The following is a 20823-nucleotide window of genomic DNA, read 5'->3' on the forward strand; positions in this document are numbered from 1 at the left end:
GTGACCAACCGTGCGGTGACTGTAACCGTCGCTACTCCGAGAGAAGAAACGTGACGCACTCCTGGGCCGGAGAAGCGAGACTCCATGGGCCTTTCAAGTTACAAAATAGTCTTTATGGGCCGTAAGGACTACAGAATCTCGGAACGGAGGCCTGCGAGGGCCCAGCCTCCGTCTCGTCGTCGTACGCTGGTGGGTAGTCAATGGCGAAGCTACAAAAGGCCGCAGCTGGGTGTCTTTTTGTGTGGAATAGAAAATGACGAGAGCACACGCCGTGGTGAGCTAGCATCCGGCTGCCCACCGCCGCCGCGGCACACGGCAGCGGACAGAGCCAGATGCGGTCGGGGTCAGCCGCTCCTTGAACTCCCCTCCCACGGCGTTCCGATCGGGCCTTGGCCCTTCCACGCGCGCTGGCGCCCGCCCAGGTCTCGCCGCTTGCCCGCTTCGCTGGTGACTGGTGAGTTCGTCGTCTTCCCGGATCCTGGCCACCCCACCCAGACTCCCAGTCGAAGTTAGAATAACCTCAGTTCCTGCTAGCGCTAAACCGAGGTCGTGTTTGACATCTGATTTCCGATTCTTCTTCTCGTGGCTTTCTCAACATTTGTCTCGCTGGGTAGAGTTTTCGATTAGTATGGTAGCCCGGAGAGGTGGATCGGTGGATGGGTAGACGGTAGTGTTCAACGATTAGGAGTTAATTGGTACCTTGAGAGGGCGATTAAGTGAGCAAGAAAGTAACCTCACCGCCTCACCGGCATGGTTTCCTATCTATGAGTTGTGTGCTCGGCGGAGCAATATGACCATGTATTGCGTGTGCATAGGATGCAGTCATGCAGATGCAGTGCTGCCTGTTCCTTTGTCAGTTACAACTACAAGAACAAGACATCGACATGTGGTCGTGTGAGACAAGAACAGTGTCGTGGCATGTTTTCAGAAGTAAAATTCTGGATGCCAACAACGACATCTGCTGCATAATGTGCTTTGCTCCCCAGGTGCAAATGTCTGCTTTCTGAAGGTCTTACAAATAGTTCTTTTTGAGAAGATTAGATCAATACAAGTTTTTTTTTTCGAAAGACATAGATCAATGGAAGTTAGTTAGAAGCCTTGGTCCTTGCGATTTTCATTACGCACGGTCTACCTTTCATCTACATGAGGTGGAGTTATTTTGTGCATATGAGTTCACTGCAACTTTTATCCAAGTAATGTTGAATGTTAACGTTTAGTGGTATTCGCTGCAGATGGCAATGCCCAACATCTGCTGCAGTTTGAGCAAGCAACACAAATGGAAGATAGCAGCCTGTGTGATGATGTTCTCCGTGCTTCTTGTAGCTTTTGATTCTCCGTTCAGGACTTTGATCAGCAAGTACCTCAGCTCCATTGTACCATCCTCAGGCTCATCACATGACACTACATTAACTCAAGAGTAAGGTGGAGCATGCACCCTCTATAGGCTTGATAAGGATTCATGAAGTAGATTTTAGATTAATAGTTTCGATCTTGAAATAGGAATCGGAATTTATCCTCGGAGCGTGCCACTAACCTGAGTAACAGCAAGCCAGGGCAACAAATCGAACATGGCACACATAACATGAACACCAGTTCAACAAATGCAACTTCCAGTTGGAGCATTGTGAAAGAGGAGTTTACATTTCCAGCGGCTGGTCGTTCTTTCAACAACTGTCATGCTTCCACAATTGTAGAGGTATATCTTCTTTTCAAAGGACACTCCAAGAAAAAATAACTGGAATTGATTGGATGTGATTTTGTGATTGTAGATTGAGAAAGACAATTTTTTGGTCTCATATTTTGGTGGATCCATAGAGGGTGCTCCTGATGTCAAAATCTGGACACAAAGATACAGTGTAGGTTCACTACTCTAAGAATGAACATTCTCTTTTCCTTATAGAGTGTGGCCCTTGGATCTTAATCCTTGCTAGAACACTTTGTTTGTCTTTAGGATGGCTACTGGCATCCTCCAGTAGTAGCTGATGAAGAAAATGCGACAGCAATGTGGAATCCTGTTTTATTTCAGCTCCCCTCTCGTGAGTTGCTTCTCTTCTACAAGATAGGTGAACATCCCCAGAAGTAAGATCTCTGTTTTGTTCCGTCAAATCTTTCAATACATTGTTGAAACAAACCAAAAAATAAATTGAGGAACATAAAATGTAACAAAAAAGTTATCACATTACGTGTTATGATCTAATTCTGGACATAACTTGTTCAGTTGGAGTGGTGCCATGAAAAGATCGCTCAATGGTGGCATGTCCTGGTCGGAGAGAGAGCAGTTACCACCTGGTATTCTTGGCCCTATAAAGAACAAGGTATGTATAGTCTTGCCCTCTCGTTCATACATAATATTACATAGCACGCAGTAAGAACGGACTTTGGGAATAGGCAGAAGCTTGCATGGATTGAGAGCTGCATGACTAAAGCTAGCTCTTAAGTTGTGAAAGACTATGTATCACATATCTGGCAAGAAATCCGTTCTAGAAATTCAGTAATACTTAATCTTTTTTGTCAGAATAGTAATTTGTGCTTCCCAAAAGTTATTGAGCAAGTTTACTCTTTACTGCAGCCCTTTTTGCTTGATGACGGGCGCTTACTATGTGGGTCATCTGTTGAAAGCTGGAACTCTTGGGGTGCATGGCTTGAGGTATGCATTTGATCTTATTTTCAACAGGTAATATACATAATGAATGAAACTAAGCATTCTTAAGATCACGTATTGTTGTTCTAACGACTTGTCTGAACAATCTAGGTCACAGATGATGCTGGCTGGACATGGAGGAAATATGGTCCTATATTTGTCGAAAGTGAGAAACTTGGGGTGATTCAACCTGTCCCCTACCAGACCACCAATGGGACTATACGTATGCTGCTGAGGTCTTATCAAACCATCGGTCGGGTATGCATTGCTGATTCCAGTGATGGAGGTTTAACATGGGGTTATGCGCGCAAGACTGAGCTGCCAAACCCCAATTCTGGTATGTTGAAGTAAATGAGCATGCTCTTTGCTTATGCCCCCTTCAGTAGTAGTATTAGGAACGTTCAAATGCTCTATATTATATAATATCACTCCTTGATCATCTGATAAACTCCACAATTGAAGGAATTGATGGAATCAAGATGAAGGATGGAAGAGTTGCGCTTGCATATAACACCGAGTCCAGAGGTATCCTCAAAGTCGCAGTCTCCTTGGACGACGGCATCTCATGGGGCGAGGTGTTGACGCTGGAGAACACCGAAGGCGTGGAGTTCTCGTACCCTGCCGTGATCCAGACCATGGACGAGCTCGTGCACGTCACCTACACGTACAACCGGACACAGATCAAGGTAGCCTCGCTTGCCCCTTTCGGTTGAGCAAAGCGCTTTTGGTTAGCTGTTGGCCTGTTGCCCTGCTTGTTACGAGTCTTCCTCAACACTTTGCACTTTTGCTTGCAGCATGTGGTTCTTCGGCCCAGTTGAGTTGTGGGAGTCTTGAGTTTGCGGCTGGACAGAACCGATGGAGGTTTTAAGTGTACTGTAGTGCCGTGAAGGCTCTGCTGTTACTCCTCTGAATTTGTGTCTGCTCATGTAGGAGGGAGATTCTCACTTGTAAAGCAACATGCTTGACAGTTTTTTTTATGTTCTTGTTAACGACGATTTGATGTGAAAGTGAAACTACTGCGTCAGAGTGAAGATACAAGTATACAACTAGTTTTGTTCATGTTGACTTGTTGAGAAACGGGAGGAAGGTGGGAACCTGTTGGAACTCGTCCTGTGTTTCTCGTGTCACTCAAATGCCCGGGCCGTTGTTCATCGATTCTTTCCGTAGCGAGTAGCGACGATGTCTGATACTAGTATTATTAGGCGGTTGAGCCGCGCCCAGTCTTTTGACTAGTCGCCCGTGTCGCCGGCAGCCGGCTCCACCACCACCTCGGCACCACCGGAAGCTACCGCTGCATGTCGCAGCTCGCAACCCATGCCCGTGCCGTGAGCGTGTGGACAGCAAGCGACCGCCCAGGCCCAAACCCAAGCCACTTCACGAGGCTGGCCGCCAGGTGCTCCGACGAGGCGCCTCCACGACCGCGGCGGAGCGCGTACGTGTCGCCCGGCGCCGCCCCCACGACATTCACAACTCCAGCGGCGCCTCTGTATAAATAAACCGGAGACGGCGAGGTAAAACAATGCAGCAGATGTTACCGCTCCGGCGACCGTGAAGAACTCGGGCTCGAGCAAGAGCTGATCGGCGACGACCAATGGCGTCGTCCCTGCAGCAACTCAACGTAAGATCCGATTTTCGCATGCATAAATGAGGCAATATAATTCGTGAGTGTTCTCGTACTGTCAGGTCGGAGAAGAGGGGAGCGGCGGCGGCGAACAGGCGGCGCAGGCGCAGGCGGTGCGCGAGACGGGGAGAGGCAAGAGCCGCGCGTCGTCGGGGAGCCGCAAGGTGACGTACGGCTTCCACCTGGTGGAGGGCCGGATGCCGCACGGCATGGAGGACCGCCACGTGGCCGAGTTCCGGCAGCTCGACGACGGCAACGAGGTCGGCCTCTTCGCCGTCTTCGACGGCCACTCCGGCGCCGACGTCGCCACCTACCTCAGCGAGCACCTCTTCGACAACATCCTCAACGAGGTACGTGACACATATGCATATGGGCATATGGCACACCACATTTCGTTCAGATCCTTTGCTTTTATTTTCCCACTGTGACGCGCGCGTGTGAGACTGACATGCCCGTGGCTCGCCGCGCGCGGCAGCCGGACTTGGACTTCTGGACGGACCCGATGGAGTCGATCCGGCGCGCGTACCACCGGACGGACCAGAAGGTGCTCAAGATGAAGAAGTCGGACGACGACGGCGGCGGCGGCGAGGGGAGGAAGGGCCGGCGGCAGCGCGGCGGGTCGACGGCGGTGACGGTGATCCTGATCAACGGCGAGACGCTGGTGGTGGCCAACGTGGGCGACTCCCGCGCCGTGCTGCGCGACGCCGCGGGCGCGGCCAGGCAGCTGTCCGTGGACCACGAGCCGCTCCGGGAGCGCAGCGCCGTCGAGAGCCGCGGCGGCTTCGTCACCGAGATCCACGGTAAGTCCCACGATCGATCAGCTGTGGTTGTCGCCGCCGTCGTTCATGGTGTGATCAAGCTGCTCATCGTTGCAGGAGACGTGCCCCGCGTGGACGCGCAGCTGGCCATGTCGCGCGCGTTCGGGGACGGGGCGATCAAGGAGCACATCAGCTCGGACCCGGACGTGTGCATCGAGGACGTCGGCGAGGGCGCGGAGCTCGTGGTCCTGGCCAGCGACGGGCTCTGGAAGGTGATGTCGAACCAGGAGGCGGTGGACGAGGCCGGCAGGGAGGCCGCCGGGGACGCCCGCGATGCGGCGGTCAGGCTCGTCGACGAGGCCGTGCGCCGGGGCAGCAAGGACGACATCTCATGCATCGTCGTGCGCTTGCATTAGGCTAGTCTTCATGGGCACGATCGATGCACGTTAGCTTGGATGGATGGTAGGGTACTGCTGCCACTGCCACTAGCATCGTGCAACTAGGCTAGACTATTCCTTCCTTGTTCGATGGTTTCCTGGGTTTGCAATGTTTGATTTTTTTTATATTTGATTGAACGCTTTTTTTTTGTTGAATAGTGCAATGTTTGAAACTTTGAATGTTCAATCTCTTCTACTGTTTATTAATCCACTTACTGCAGAACTCCACGTGTGCAATTTCTCAGAGAGCATTGGAGGAGTCGCATTTCGAACGCCAGCCGTGCTGGTTTTCCCTCGCGGCCCGGCCCAGACCGGCGTAGCAAACGATTTTAGCGGCCGCCATGGCCCATTTAGGACTGCTCATTCCGTAAGCGTCACATGAAAGCGGAATTCCTCTCCACCCGCAAGCGAGCGAGCAAAATCCTCCGCGCTCGCCAGTCGCCACGCCACACTACTAGTAGCAGCAGCAGAGGGGTTCGTGCTCGTGATCGGGCCATCCATCTCGCGACAAAATCCGCCCCTCGCCTCGCCAGTCGCCCGTGCTCGCTCGCTCGCGGTTGGTGGTAGTAGGGTTCTAGCCATGGCGTGGAGCGCCGCCGCCGTCTCCAGGTTCGCCGCCGCCTCCCCGGCATCGGCGCCCGTCCCCGTCAGGCTCGGCGCCGCCGCCTCCCTCTCCTTCGCCGGGGCGCGCGGCCGCCGCTTCGGCCCCGTCACCGCGTCCCTCTCGACCTCCGCGGCCGGTACGCTTCCCGATTCCCTCGCCGTCCCTCTCCCCCCTCTACCAGAGCCCTCCTTGGGGGTTTGTTAATGTCGCCAATAGACGCGCGGGTTGCTTGTAATTTTCCCTCAATCGAGGATTGGTTACCTCTTCGCATAGGGAAACATGTTTGTCATGCGAATTTGGTCGAAATGATGCTGCAGTCGATCGATGGAAGTAAACTGCCATGCAGAATGCAATGCTGTTGCTGCTTGGCATTTTCTCTGGGCATAAGAAAGCGATAAAGTTTTCCACTATGCAACGAGAAGTGCAAGCTTAGTCATCCTTAACCAGCGAAAAAAGTTATAGATTGCTGATTGGGCTGTGCGTCTGACAGCAGCAATAGCCAATAAGCATAAATAAATAATTTTATTTTCCAAAAGGGAAAGATAAACAGAGAGGTGTACTTTCTGTTATCACTAAGATTAGGGTTGCTGAATATACTGAGAACAATGTGCCTTGTATCGGCTCGTAACTTGGGATATACATGGCTCTATATTAGAAATTACTCTCACTAATGCTCAATGATACCGTTCACTAGTATCAGTTGGCTACAAGAGTGTTATATATGCCTTTAAAATGGATGAATTTTTCACTTTGCCATCGAGAAATTTTGGTAAACCCTTATACGTCATTGAAAACCATGAAATTTCACAGTGGCATAGAGGGAATTCACCTAAAAAATCTTAGCTCAGTCAAATAAATGCAGTTAAGCTAAAAAAAAGTTGCGCATCTGTGATTTTGAAACTTAAAATTAAGGGTTAAAGAACAACTACAAGCCCCAAACCATGATTAACATGGTTTACGACTCAAGAGTTTATGCTGTTGAGCCAATAAACAAAATTGGTTGTGTCATCTACACATGGCAACTCTGGAGGGCATTTGCTTCTCTCTATAGATTGAAGTCTAAAATAGAGTTTGAACTTTTTGTACATTTCACATGCTACAGTAACGGCTTTGAAAAATTTCTGTTTAGCTTTAAAGGAGGCTATTCAGACAGAGAAGGCACCGGCAGCACTAGGCCCTTATTCCCAGGCCATCAAAGCAAACAATCTTGTGTTTGTTTCTGGAGTTCTTGGCCTGAATCCTGAGGTTTGCTTTTGGACCGCTGTTCTATCATTTTGTTCAGTTTTCTACATTGTATGTATTGGGCACTTTGCTAGTCGTAGGTACTGACACAACTAATGTGGAATACCTTTCTGTTTTCAGAGTGGGAAGTTTGTCTCTGAAAACGTTGAGGAGCAGACTGAGCAGGTAAAAATTGTGATTATTTAGTGTTGCAAAATCTGGATGGAGCAGAGTGCCAAATATGAATTACTATATATTATTTGCAGCTTAGTTTTTGAGTTGTTCACAGCATTTATTGATCTGGTATAAGAAGAACATTGCTATGCATTTCAGACTTCTGTGGAAAGAATTGTCATCATTCACTCACACTATATGAAACTATATGTAATATTCTAAAACTTCGATACTGAATCTGTATATGCAGAAATGGAATATCCTTGTATGGCATTCTGCAGGACCATAAGCCGCCTTTGCAAGTTTGCATTCAGAAATAGTCATCTAGTGTATCTGCTGTAACACGCTCTCTATTCTGTCACAGTTAATGAAGAACATGGGCGAAATATTGAAAGCAAGTGGTGCTAGCTATTCTTCAGTGGTGAAGACAACAATCATGTAAGTACACATTCTTTACATGGAACTTCAGTTTTGCTCAAAATGTTGTGATTTTCAGGAGTGATTCTGTTCTTGTACCTGCAGGTTGGCTGATCTGCAGGATTTCAAGAAAGTGAACGAGATCTATGGCAAATGTAAGTTTGAGTTAGTGTTTCCTTTCCTCATGCCATTCCATTCTTTAGTCGTGGAGCTGTGATAGTGCTTTAGCTCAGATTACCTGATAGTATAATCAGAATTCTGGATTCATATATCCTTAATCATTTTTCTTTTCTGAAGATATTTGCATTCTTGCTGCAGATTTCCCAGCTCCTGCGCCTGCCCGCTCAACCTACCAAGTGGCAGCGCTGCCACTGAACGCCAGGATTGAGATTGAGTGCATCGCTGCCCTCTAAGCATATCATCTGGCCACCCATCAAACCATAAATAAGCATTCCAACCTTTTCGATGTAGTTGTTCGCTTTCCTGGGATGCATTGCTCTTAGGAATTTATGGTACATGTGCTTAGTGTCACCCATGCGAAATCATTGTACCAATTCAGGTCTCGAAAACTAGCTATAATAAACTTTGGATGAAGTGGCTTGTGTTGAACAGCAGATCTGGCAACAGCACTTCGTGAGTTTCACTAGTGAGTTTGAGCAGAGCATTCTTGGGTGGTTGTTACTTTGATTTTCCACGCTTTAGAATAGAGTAAGATGACATCAGAGCATCAATGGGCTATTGCTAGGCTCATAAGATCGAATCGGGCTTAGTGCGGGTTTTCTTATATATGCGCAGATCATTACTGCTTTTTTTAGTCTGATTCAAGTTGTAGCCTTGGAGTTGGGCATGAGTCTCGTACTCGTGGGAAAGAGCTAGGCAGGTCAGAAGGTAGGAATCGGCAATGGAGATTGCGAGGGGGTGCTCTGCTAATGCATCTGTTAAGCTAGGCATCCCATTTAGAATGCGAAAAGTACAATCAGGTTTCATGTTTGAGAGACCAAATAACAACGTAGGTTATTGTAATCCCGGTACAATAGGTGTGTTTTCATTACCCTAAAATGGAGAATGAGAAGCTCATATTGCATTGGTGCTTTAGAATGAGCATCTATATTGCGGCTCAGGGTTCGAGATGTGATGTTTGACTCTGGCACCCTATAGTATAGGGTACCTTCCCGTGCGATCCATGCTAATATTTCTCTAGTGATTCCTTACTGTTCAAAAGACAAGGTTTTGCCCTTTATTTTTGCTTGAGTGACGGTGACCTCAGTCACCTCTCCGAATGATCCACGCTAATGTTTTTCTAATGACCCAACTGTTCAAAAGATAACCCTTGTTTTTGGCTTGTACGAGTATCAAAGTTTTCTTTTGCGACAACGTGGCTGCAACATTTCTGCTCGATAAATCGCCAGCTGTCCGTGCTGAAACCAAAACAAAGGGAGTCCCGCATACATTTAATAAAAAGTTTAAAATGCGGATAGCAACATGTTGGCAGCAGAAAATTAAGACGGTTTTCAAGCACCTGAAAATGAGGAAATCAACTGGAAACCTCGTCTCCTCTTTATATATTTCGTGAAAACCAAAAGGTTAAAGCATTTTAAGAGTTCCGAAAGTTCGTAGGAAAAAAAAAAGACACATGCAGAGTATAATTTCAAGTCCAATATCGAAATTGGCAACTATCGCTTTCTTTGTGAATTATCAATTTTTATCTCAGTTTCCTCTGCATGTGTGGGTTTTTCTGGGGATTTTCAAAAACTTGTAAAAAAATAAATAACGCCTCTGCGAAGAAGGGGCCTGCCTGCCTGCCTCCTCCTTTTTCGCACAAAGAAGCTCAGGCTGGCCACCGCGGCACCGCCTGACTCCATTGCCACAGTCAGCAGCAGCCAGCAGGTCGGCTGCTGCCTGCTGCCCAGCCCGGCAGTACGAGTCCACAGCGCCACGGCGTACTAGCCGAGCCGGCGGCCGCAGCTGAACGCCGCCGATTGCTCTGGTCTGCCGACTGCAGGTGCTCCCTCTTATCCGCCCCGTTATTTCAGCACCGGGTTGGGCATTTTGGGTTTTGGGTGCGCACGGTTCCAGCGCTGCCGGATTTCGGTGCCTACGCAGGCGGGGCGCAGGTTTTATCGGTCTGCAGACTGCAGGTGCCTACGCAGATATAAGTTTGCAAGCACATGAAAACCATAAAGATTAAAGAGAAGCATAATTTCCGCCCATTTTTTTAGGTAATAAGGAAAATATTCTTCATTCGATTCCCCTGTAAGTAACAAGGAATTCTTTTTTATATTATTATGGAATGCTTCAGATGAGTGCGTACACAAGCATGAAACTGATTTTTGCTTCTTTAGTATGATTATAAAGGAATTTCCCACTCTACCTCCTTCACTGAAGTAGAATTCCGTTTCTTTTTTTTCTGAAAAAGAAGGAACTGAATGGCTGATTTTTTAGATTAAGGAAAATTCCGGCCTCAACATTTGGTGTGTGCCTATTTTAACATTAACCCAATGCAACTCTGTAGGAACACACCTGTGTAAGGCAATGCTTACCATCCACAGCACCAACAAGCTACAACTAGTATGGAATGTTATATCCTGTGTACTGCTCTTCTACGCTTTCTTCACTTCTGATTCACCGCATAAGATCCACCTCAGCAAGAAACCTTTCAACTTCACCATATCGGCCTCTAGGTTGTTGCATGAGATCGGCGTCAATTCAGGACTTCTTGAGGAGTAAGTTTTGATTTGTGATTCAACAGCCTGAAGCGGCTCTGTACCACCTATTTTCTGTTTTCATATTGGTTATGATTTGATAGGCTTCAGATTTAAACCATTGTGCTTGTGGCTACCTGAATTATAGAAAGGTGGACACTAGACAGAGGTTGGCAGAGAACACTCATAGCATTACCAACATTACTGCAAATGCGAGGTCTGGATGGAGCATTGTGAACGAAGAATTTACATTTCCTGCTGGGAGTGCCCCTTTCAATAGCTGTCATGCTTCCACTATTGTACAGGTACATGGCCTTTGGTTGCAATAGCATTTTAAATAAGCTATGACAATCACTCACATATGAATTTTGCCTTACCAGATTGATGAAGGCAATTTTTTGGTCGCGTATTTTGGTGGATCCATGGAAGGTGCTCCGGATGTCAAAATCTGGTTGCAGAGATATAGTGTGGGTTCAATTCATCCAGCATACTTCAGTTTTTTGTTTGCTTTTTTACCTAGAAGAGCAGGTTTTAGTTTTTACTAACAATCTTACAATTTTAGGGTGGTCACTGGCATCCTCCGGTAGTGGCCGATGAGCAATTCGGGGTGCCTATGTGGAATCCTGTTCTGTTTCAGCTTCCCTCTCGTGAGCTGCTTCTCTTTTACAAGATTGGTCAAGAAGTCCAGAAGTATGACATTTGCTTATAACCTTTGGCCTTTTATCTCCGATAGAGTTAGCTGTCCCGAAGAAATAGGTGAATTTTGATGATCTGATTCTAATATAACTCGTTCAGGTGGAGTGGTGCCATGAAAAGATCGCTGGATGGTGGCATAACCTGGTTACCAAGAGAGCAACTACCACCTGGTATCCTTGGTCCAATTAAGAACAAGGCATGGCTAAATTTGTGATCTTTTGCTCTCCATCACGTGATAGCATAAGTTCTGATGCTATTTTTTCTGTAAAATTAATTAAATGTCAAATGCAGCCTTTCTTGCTTGAAGATGGTCGCCTACTATGTGGATCATCAGTTGAAAGCTGGAACTCTTGGGGTGCATGGCTTGAGGTACCCATATATGTCCCTCTGTTCTTCCATTGAGAAATGATGTAGAAGTTAACAGGCAGTGTTTCTTGCATAATGGCTCTGGCTTCTGACAACTCTTTATCAACAAAGGTTACGAAAGATGCTGGACGGACATGGAGAAAGTATGGCCCTATTTATGTGGATGGACAGCCACTTGGGGTGATTCAGCCAGTTCCCTACCGCACTGCAAATGGGATAATTCGTGTGCTGCTCCGATCATTTCAGACAATAGGCCGTGTCTGTATGGCTGATTCCTTTGATGGTGGTGTGACATGGAGTTTTGTGCGAGGGACTGAGCTTCCCAACCCAAATTCTGGTGAAGTTCTCTAAGCCTCTAAGACACGTATGAATTTATGAATAATATTTGCTACCTCTCTATTTACGCCTCCGGACTTGAAATCTGAAGGTATTGATGGAGTAAAGATGAAGGATGGAAGAGTGGTGCTTGGCTACAACACCTTCTCCAGAGGAACGCTAAAACTTGCGGTCTCCTTGAACGATGGTGATTCTTGGAATGAAGTGATGACCTTGGAGGATACCAGTGGTATGGAGTTCTCATATCCTGCAGTGATCCAGACAATGGATGGCCTCATACATGTGACATACACGTACAACCGGACGCAGATTAAGGTAATTTCCATAATGCATGCATAACAAAACAGCAATCTTCGCAGCAATAGTGGGTTTTCTGTCAATTACCGTATTTTCTAAAGAGTACTCCTGAATGCCTTGCAGCATGTTGTTATTAAACCTAGTGCCCTGGTGAAGTGAGTCCGCAACTATGGGAGGATTATGGATTGCAACTTCCAGGAACTTAAACTTATCTTTGCCACCATGCACTAGTAACTGCAGAGATCAAATTAATCCATCTGTTTGTGTATATGAAAAATGCCGTGAGATTCAAGTCAAAAAATGGGCATATGATCCTGATGAGCATATATTGTCTGTATGAAAAATGTTGTCATATTGAATTTGGAGGACTATTGCAGCATGTCCTCCCTCCTATGCCACTTCTGATGGTCATATGCCCATGAAACGTGCCAAATTAAGTGGCAGGCAATCAACCAACTGTAGTATGATGACAAACCAAGCAGCATACATTCTTAACTGAATTTTTCTTGTAATTTTCAAAACTCAAAAAAAAATTACTCGTAATGAGAAACAGGAACAATGACAGTTCACCATATGTAGCTTTATAAACAAACAAGACTGCACTTTTATCATAAAGACACAGCTCATGCAGGGACAACGGAGGTTACTGCCTCCATGCAGATTGAAAATGAGACACTAAAGGATATATTCTTCTATTTTTCCATATAACGAGTTCATACTATTACTGTTACATCTACTTTTTGAAATACTAGCTTCATATTGATCTACATTTTAACCTCGCCCTTGGAAGATGAAATCGATGGCATTGCTATTCTGTTCGTCAAATGGATGAGTGAGCTTACACATCTGCACTTCACGTCTTTACCCAAGTCTAAGATTTGTGCCTTTGCATCAACTCAATCTGCTGTTCGTAACACAGCCAATGCAATACTACTACTGATATATTGTAATTTTATTCTCATCATCAAATTCTAAAGCTCTTGGGCCAAAATCACCATGCGGCAGCAATGCCTCGCCCAAGTTTTCTAGTACCATTCTCAAATGTATTCATGGTAGTTTATCTGCAGAAGTGAGTTTACCTGAACCTCAGAACCTCTGAATACCTTGTTGTCCTCTGAAATGAATTTCAGTTAACGCATCCTCTGTTCGTCGGCAAACTAGTACGAGCTAGGACCTAGGAACGCCTCTGGTGTTATTTAAACAAGAGTCATGATGATGGGCTAGTCGTACAAAATATAGCGCGGAGAGGAAACATGGTGATGGGCTTCTGCATGCCAGGTGTAAAAAATTTCAGTAACTAAACATCAGTCCTCTCTGAACATTCAGATAACAAGTGGTGCCTGCTGAAAATATTTGTGTGCAGAGGTTATCAATCCCTCCCAAAGTTGAGTTGAGCAGGCACATGAAGATCGTTTTATTGTTTAAACAATGATTGTCGCTGTAGTGAAGCAGGCTCTTCATGTGCCAGCTCAACTCAACTGATGTAGGTGTGTGGTGATTCGGGTACTGCTGTAGTGAACAGAGAGAGGAACATGTGCGTCTCTCTTAGAGTTTCAGTGAGTGCAGAAGGTGCTGTAATCACACAACACACACTCACAGTTGTTGCAAGATGATGAGAAATTAGGGAGTATTTAGGGAGAAATTAGGGATTTTCTGAAAATAATCGCATCGCGACTAAAATTAGGGAGTATTTTGTAAAATAAAAAGGGACATTTGTAAAATCAGGTTCCTTCTTCCTCCTCTCGCCCGCCAGATTTCACTAATCCTCCATCGTCCTCCACCACCACCATGACGCACCGCATGTGGGAGAGCCTCTCCTTCAGCAACAGAAATGACGTCGTTGACTCCTCATCCACCACCTTTCACCCACGTCCCCTCCAATAAGCTACTTCCTCACCGGCTGCTGCTAGCTGCCCGAGCCTTGCCAAGTCGCCATCGCCACAGAGGAGATCTGCCTACATGGAGGTCGCTCTTGTGCCACCTGAGATGCTTCTAGGAGTGGTGGAGTCCGCTGGCCACTCGGATGGCTGTGGCGCTACAAGAGGAGAAACCTATATCTCCACCAAAAATTAAAGTGGGCAATGAGATAGCGAGTGGTAATCTTAAACTAAAACTTCATAGAATTATTTGGACTGAACATTTCGAAGATTCAATTCATATTTTTTTTATTATTAGCTTGTTGTGCGTTAAACATGTACATTAAAAAACCATCAGACAGCGACGCTCCACCTTCTCCTCCCACAGTCGCACGTCCCACCCTCCCTCGTCAGCTCAGATCATCTTTAGCGTCGTCATTTCTATCTTTTTTTTTGAACGAACGGCAGGGACTGTGCCATTTCTATTAATATATGAGAGATTTACATATTTATTTTAAAGACAAAGATAAAGGAAAACTCGACGCCAGCGAAGCACCCGCCTATACTACGTATACCGTATAAGGCTATACCCCCTCCAGTAAGGCTGCCATGTGTTTCGCGCCGGCACTCTTCCAGGTACAGGCTTCATCCCTAATCTGCGATAGCAAAGCATGGGCATGACGCTCGGTTCTTTGGAACGTTCTAGCGTTTCTTTCGAGCCACAACTGCCAGCAGACGAGCAGGAGGAGGGACCGCAGTCCTTTTCGAGGAACTCCCGGCATGGCGCCCATGTATGTCCACCACTCCTTGACAGTTGATGTGTGTGCCCACTGGTTCGGGTTGACTTGATTGTAGGAGATCAAGGAGGCCACCATGGACCAAATCCGTCTAGAATACCGACAGTCAACGAGGATGTGGTGGGCTGTCTCAGGCTGACTCCTACATAGAGGGCAGACTTGATTTCTTGGCAAGTTTCGTGTAGCCAGTCGGTCTGCCGTCCATACTCTGTTGCGAATTATTAGCCATGCAAACAATTTACACTTCGGCGGTGCCCACGGTTTCCAGATCAGTTGTCGGAGATTGCAGGATGTGGATCCCATAAATTGAGCACGGTAAGCCGATGCTGTCGAGTAAAGGCCCGAGGGTGACAGCTTCCATGCTACCTGATCATCTGTGTCTTGTTGCAAGTGAACTTCTTGAGCAAGAGTCCATATCTCCGAAAATTCCTGGAGGTGGCCCACTGTTAAGCACTCAAGCACATTCAGATCCTTCACCCAATTGTGGTGTCGTATGGCTTCTTTTAGCCTCCTATTCTTTTTCCTGGAAGCAGCAAAAATCTTAGGTGCAATGTCCTTAGGCCGTCTTCCTTGTGCCCAAGCAGAGTGCTAGAAGGATGTGCGGGCGCCGTCCCCCAGTTGAATGGTCGTGCAAGCAGCAAACAACAGCTTATCCTTGTCTGAGCATGTGATGGGAAGCCCTACCCAAGCTTTGTTTGGGTCCACTTTCTCCTGCCATAGCCAACGCAGTCTAAGTGCTCTTGCGAAGAGGTGGAAATCAAGGATTCCTAATCCGCCTAGTTCCAGTGGTCGGCCAACCGTTGGCCAATTCACCTTACACTTTCCGCCAGTCAGAGCCTGATCCCCAGCCCAGAAAAAGCGCTTACGGATTCGGTCGAGCTCCTCAATCACCTCTCTGGGAGCATTGAGTACGGTGAGGAGGTAGATCGGCTGCGAGGAGAGCACAGATTTTGTTAGTGTTAGCCGCCCTGCATGTGTCAAGTTTCGACCCCACCAACTTGATAATCTGGAAGCTGCCTTGTCAATCAGAGGCCGATAGTCGACATTCCGTAGGCGCCGTACTGTCAGTGGGATGCCGAGGTACTTTATCAGGAAACTTCCTCTTGGCGCGTTGAAGTCTTGCAGGATATCATCCAGGTCAAGGTTGTCACAGTTGATTGGCACAACTGTTGATTTTTGGATATTGGAGTTCAAGCCAGTCACTTTGCCAAATAGGTCCAGTAGCTTTGAGAGGTTGGCCATCTCCTCTTTGACCGGCCGAACGAAGAGGACAGCATCATCAGCATATAAGGATGTCCGTATTCGGTGGCGGTTTCGACCGATATTGGTCAGTAATTTGTTCTCCATGGCCAGCTGCAGCAAGCATTGTAATGGATCAATAGCAAGTATGAAGAGCAGAGGGGAAAGTGGGTCCCCTTGCCGGAGACCTCGTGCGTGTGTAAACGGTGCTCCAGGAATGCCGTTTAGTAGGACCTGTGATGAGGACGTGGCACATATTGCAGTAATCCATTCCCTCCACCTTGGTGGGAATCCCAAGTGCTCCAGTAGCGATAGTAAGTAGTCCCAACGGACGGAATCGAAGGCCTTGGCGATGTCGAGTTTCACAAGAAGCATAGGGACTTTGTTACGGTGAAATCGTCTAGCCATTCCGCGCACATACATAAAGTTATCGTGGATGTTGCGCCCTTTGATGAAGGCGCTCTGTGATTTGGAGATGATGTTTGTCATAGCAGGGGCTAACCGCAAGGCTAATATCTTAGTGAAGAGCTTTGCAATGCTGTGTATTAGGCTAATCGGCCTATAATCTGTCACATTATCTGCGCCTGTTTTCTTGGGGACAAGGACTATGTTGGCTGTGTTGAGCAGTTCGAAGTTTCGGCTCCGCATGCTGTGAAGAGCGTGCAGAGTGGCCATTATGTCTCCTTTGATGATGGGCCAACATGCTCGGAAGAAGGCGCCTGAGTATCCATCAGGCCCTGGCGCTTTATCCACGGGAGAGTGCTTGATGGCTGCGATCACCTCATCCTCAGTAAACGGTGCGTCCAAGTGCGAAAGGTCAAATCGTTGGAGGTTGATGGAAGCCCAATGAAATCTAGTCTCCGAGGCCCTGGTTCTCCCATGACAGCTGAAAAGTGGGCTTGGGCCACCCTTGCTTTATCGTCATGTGATGTAACCCAGCCCGCACCATCCTTGAGACGGGCAATGTAATTCCGTCGACGACGTCCATTAGCCTTTAGGTGAAAGAATTTCTATCTTGTCCTTACCGCTGATCCGTGGTTAGGCCTGCCACTGGTATTTTCATACCTTCTTCCTAAATCTACATTCACTTAAAATAGGGAGTGTGGGTATAGTATGGGAAGGGTACAATTAATCAATTGGATATGTATATATATATATTATAAAATTAATTATTCATTGGATATTGGTGGAATTGAGGAGGGTAAGAAATGAATAATAATAATTATTTGGATTTGGCTTCCCCGTCCCCGGCGGCAGGCCTACCCGCAGTTACGACTACGAGCTGCCAGCCTGCCACATCGCGCCCCGCCCGTGTCCGTCAACGCCGCCGCCCCAGCCCGCAGTGGCGAGGCCTCGGAGCCAGCGAGCGCCTCGCTGCAGGGCCGCCAGCCCGAGCCAGCCGTGCGCGGCGCCGCAGCTGAACGCCGCCGATCCCTCTGGTGAATGGTGAGTCTGTCATCCCTCTCCCCCTGTCGATTCAGCATTGGGCATCTGGGTATAGACCCGGTTTCGGTTGGGTCTGTATGATGTGGGTCTAAATGGCCAAATGGATGTGGTTAATTCGTGGTATATTTGTCGGATTGCCCGTAGTTCTGCCATGCCTACGCAGGAGGACCCCTTATGAAAAAAAAGTCATTTCTTCATTTCTTCATCTTTTTGTGGTGAAGAGGGTATGAGCAGAGTGTGAAATAAGGTACTGTGAATGGCAGAATGTGTGATACCCTCCGCCAAGTTTGTTCCCTTCCCAGGAAATAAATGTTATTTTTCCTTGTGCCAGTTGTAATGTGATGGGGAGTTGATTACTAAAGAAAATGTGATGGCTTTTTCAAGAAATAAAAGAAAGAAAATGTGATGGGGAGTTAGTTACTATTCATTTCTTCAGTACTAGGATATAGCCCTTTTTCTTCTGCGAGGGCTTTCGTAGGGTTATCTGAAATTCTAAGAAAAGAAAGTGCTGGCAGTCTGCCATCTGTTCCTTGAAGCAATTCTGAAAATTTGGCTAGTGGATATGTTGTACTTGCCTACTTGGTATCGTAAAGGCTGTCTTGCTTTGTAATTCTTGTCTTGCACGGTCTTTACTCCATTTTGTGGAGTATTCTGGACTGCAGCTATATGCTTACCTGTCTTCAATGTTACCCTGTTGCAGCCTTGTAGGAACTCGCTTGGATGAGGTTACAATTTGTGTGAAACGCTACACCCTGCATCCTGCTATTTTCTGGGTCCATCTTTATTTCCATCTCACCACATAAGATCTTCTCCAAAAACAAACATTTTAACTTCACCATAGCATCTGCTAGGTCATTGAGTGGGATCGGCTCCAGTTCAGGACTTATTGAGGAGTAAGTTACATTTTGCCTTTCAACAGCTTCAGGAAACTAGACTTTCATTGTTTATGCGTAATAGGCTTGGTGATTCATCCTTGGACTTTATCAGTATCCTGACTGACAGCAAGGTAAAAGTTGGTTTAAAGCTGGAAGAAAACACCCAAAACATTATCAACATGACTACAAATGTGATGTCCGGGTGGAGCATTGTGAAGGAAGAGTTATTATTTCCTGCTGGAGGTGCCCTTTTCAAAAGTTGCCATGCTTCTACTATTGTACAGGTATTTGGCCTTCATGCAACTCCATTTTGAAAAGGACTTGCAGTTACTCATATGTGAGTTTTTTTACTTTTCAGATCGAGGAAGACAATTTTTTGGTTGCATATTTTGGTGGATCCAGTGAAGGCGCTCCAGATGTTAAAATCTGGTTGCAGAGATATAGTGTCGGTTCAAACTGTCCAATATACTTAACCTTTTGTTCTCTGTACCTAGAAGAGTAGTTGTTACTAGGAATGTTACATTTGTAGGATGGTTGCTGGCATCCTCCAGTGGTGGCTGATGAACAAGATGGGGTGCCCATGTGGAATCCCGTTTTGTTTCAGCTCCCCTCCCGTGAGCTGCTTCTGTTTTACAAGATTGGTCAAGAAGTCCAGAAGTAAGACCTTTATTTACGACTTTGTCCTATTACCTCAGAATGTAATATTCTGATGCTGAACATAACTTGTTCAGGTGGAGTGGTGCCATGAAAAGATCATTGGATGGTGGTATAACCTGGTCACAGAGAGAGCAGCTACCTCCTGGTATCCTTGGTCCTATCAAGAACAAGGCATGTCTAAATTTGTGGTCCTTTGGCTTTGCAGTTTCCTCATACAATAAGCTGTTAACGCTGATCGTAGAATAAGTAGCTCGCTGTTCCCTTCTTTTTGATGCTATGTTTTATGCACAAAGTGATTAATGGAAATATCTCTAATGCAGCCTTTCTTGCTTGAGGATGGTCGCCTGCTATGTGGATCATCAGTTGAAAGCTGGAATTCTTGGGGTGCATGGCTTGAGGTAGTCATATGCTGGAACTCTTGGAACTCGTTTTTTTTTCTTTTTGAGAAATTAATGAAAAAAAATCTAGCAAGCGCATCGTAGTTCTAACAACCTTTTATCAACAAAGGTTACAAAAGATGCAGGCCGGACATGGCAAAAGTACGGCCCTATATGTATAGAAGGTGAACCACTTGGAGTGATTCAGCCAGTTCCCTACCAGACTGCCAATGGGACTATTCGAATGTTGCTGCGATCATTTGAAACAATTGGCCGTGTCTGTATGGCCGATTCTGCTGATGAAGGTGTGACATGGAGTTATGTCCACGAGACTGAGCTTCCAAACCCAAATTCTGGTGAGCCTAATTAGCTTTCTGTATGATTCAGTAGCTGTTTAATGCAACACTTTTAAGGTTTTTCAAGACCATACCTGGTGACGACCATCAGTAGATGCTTAGATGTTTCAGAAAGTTATAAGACATGCTTATGAGTTTTGCTAGCTCTCACTTTTCACCCCTGGAAGGTATTGATGGAGTTAAGATGAAGGATGGAAGAGTACTGCTTGCCTACAACACCTTCTGCAGAGGAACGCTCAAAATTGCAATCTCCTTGAACGATGGTGATACATGGGATGAAGTAATGACATTGGAGGATACCAAGGGTATGGAATTTTCATATCCTGCAGTGATTCAGACTATGGATGATCTCATCCATGTTACTTACACATACAACCGGACGCAAATTAAGGTAACTTCACTGATGTGTACACGATGAAACACCGTCTAGCATCAATAATCTTTGTTAGCGCATTTTCTAAAGAGTGTTCTTGAATGCTTTTCAGCGTGTTGTTCTTCAACCAAGTGCGATGATGAAATTGTGAGTGTGCAACTACTGGAGTGGAGAACTGTGGCTGGCAACTTTATGGCACTCAAATTTATCTCCACATGTTTAGTGTGACCATTGCTTCATATTGCCTAGATTATGTTCTTGTACTTCTCTGCTCAATTGATATGAAATAAATGCTTGCTGCTATAACTTAATTGACATTTTCCAAAGTTTATGTCAACAAAGATATTTTTAAATGAAAGCTGTACATGTGCCCACAATGTAGCTTGTAGCAAGGGGTGTTCCTTATTTGGCGGTTCTAGACCTTTCTCTCTTGGTGAGTCGATGAAATATACTTTTTCCTCTGGTTGTGCTTTGCTTCGCATGATCACCTTCCAACGAAAAAAAATTGTCGTCAGGACTACTGTGACAAGAGTGTGGGGGCAGTGTATGGTCGGTTATCAATTCACTATTATGGATA

At 46.3% G+C, this 20823-nt stretch overlaps 5 protein-coding genes across 12 annotated transcripts; all 5 read left to right on the plus strand.

Annotated features, from left to right (window-relative positions):
- Positions 1-314: 314 nt before the first annotated feature.
- Positions 315-3700, plus strand: LOC101754012. 2 transcript variants are annotated; one of them, XM_004957797.3, is made up of 10 exons: positions 315-454; positions 1233-1422; positions 1501-1696; positions 1770-1856; positions 1952-2079; positions 2219-2315; positions 2570-2647; positions 2753-2978; positions 3104-3327; positions 3436-3700. In XM_004957797.3, exons 3-10 carry the CDS (start codon positions 1583-1585, stop codon positions 3457-3459), a joined length of 978 nt encoding a protein of 325 aa, XP_004957854.1. In that variant the 5' UTR covers positions 315-454; positions 1233-1422; positions 1501-1582; the 3' UTR covers positions 3460-3700. The 2 variants fall into 2 exon arrangements, with proteins under 2 accessions (XP_004957854.1, XP_004957853.1); XM_004957796.3 differs by having other exon boundaries at positions 1233-1417.
- Positions 3701-4000: 300 nt separating this feature from the next.
- On the plus strand, positions 4001-5590 carry LOC101786540 (probable protein phosphatase 2C 58). Its single transcript, XM_004959646.2, has 4 exons — positions 4001-4259; positions 4325-4612; positions 4738-5062; positions 5138-5590. Exons 1-4 carry the CDS (start codon positions 4233-4235, stop codon positions 5434-5436), a joined length of 939 nt encoding a protein of 312 aa, XP_004959703.1. The 5' UTR covers positions 4001-4232; the 3' UTR covers positions 5437-5590.
- Positions 5591-5903: 313 nt separating this feature from the next.
- On the plus strand, positions 5904-8537 carry LOC101754664 (reactive Intermediate Deaminase A, chloroplastic). The gene is made up of 6 exons (XM_004957798.4): positions 5904-6197; positions 7191-7306; positions 7424-7468; positions 7821-7894; positions 7979-8028; positions 8192-8537. The coding sequence occupies exons 1-6, from the start codon at positions 6038-6040 to the stop codon at positions 8284-8286; spliced, it is 540 nt and encodes a 179-aa protein (XP_004957855.1). The 5' UTR covers positions 5904-6037; the 3' UTR covers positions 8287-8537.
- Positions 8538-9673: 1136 nt separating this feature from the next.
- Positions 9674-12765, plus strand: LOC101755078. The gene is made up of 10 exons (XM_004957799.4): positions 9674-9875; positions 10386-10596; positions 10724-10880; positions 10956-11042; positions 11138-11265; positions 11371-11467; positions 11563-11640; positions 11749-11974; positions 12065-12288; positions 12394-12765. The coding sequence occupies exons 2-10, from the start codon at positions 10406-10408 to the stop codon at positions 12427-12429; spliced, it is 1224 nt and encodes a 407-aa protein (XP_004957856.1). The 5' UTR covers positions 9674-9875; positions 10386-10405; the 3' UTR covers positions 12430-12765.
- Positions 12766-17399: 4634 nt separating this feature from the next.
- LOC101755484 lies at positions 17400-20572 on the plus strand. 7 transcript variants are annotated; one of them, XM_004957800.4, is made up of 11 exons: positions 17404-17608; positions 18309-18333; positions 18460-18501; positions 18596-18767; positions 18842-18928; positions 19013-19140; positions 19215-19311; positions 19461-19538; positions 19648-19873; positions 20041-20264; positions 20359-20572. In XM_004957800.4, exons 2-11 carry the CDS (start codon positions 18329-18331, stop codon positions 20395-20397), a joined length of 1098 nt encoding a protein of 365 aa, XP_004957857.1. In that variant the 5' UTR covers positions 17404-17608; positions 18309-18328; the 3' UTR covers positions 20398-20572. The 7 variants fall into 7 exon arrangements, with proteins under 7 accessions (XP_022679508.1, XP_004957857.1, XP_004957858.1 ...); XM_004957801.4 differs by having other exon boundaries at positions 18611-18767; XM_014804641.2 differs by having other exon boundaries at positions 17406-17608; positions 18309-18381; positions 18450-18501.
- The last annotated feature ends 251 nt before the right edge of the window (positions 20573-20823 follow it).

This window comes from Setaria italica, chromosome II, assembly GCF_000263155.2.
Source record: "Setaria italica strain Yugu1 chromosome II, Setaria_italica_v2.0, whole genome shotgun sequence".
In the NCBI taxonomy this organism is placed as follows: Eukaryota; Viridiplantae; Streptophyta; class Magnoliopsida; order Poales; family Poaceae; genus Setaria; species Setaria italica.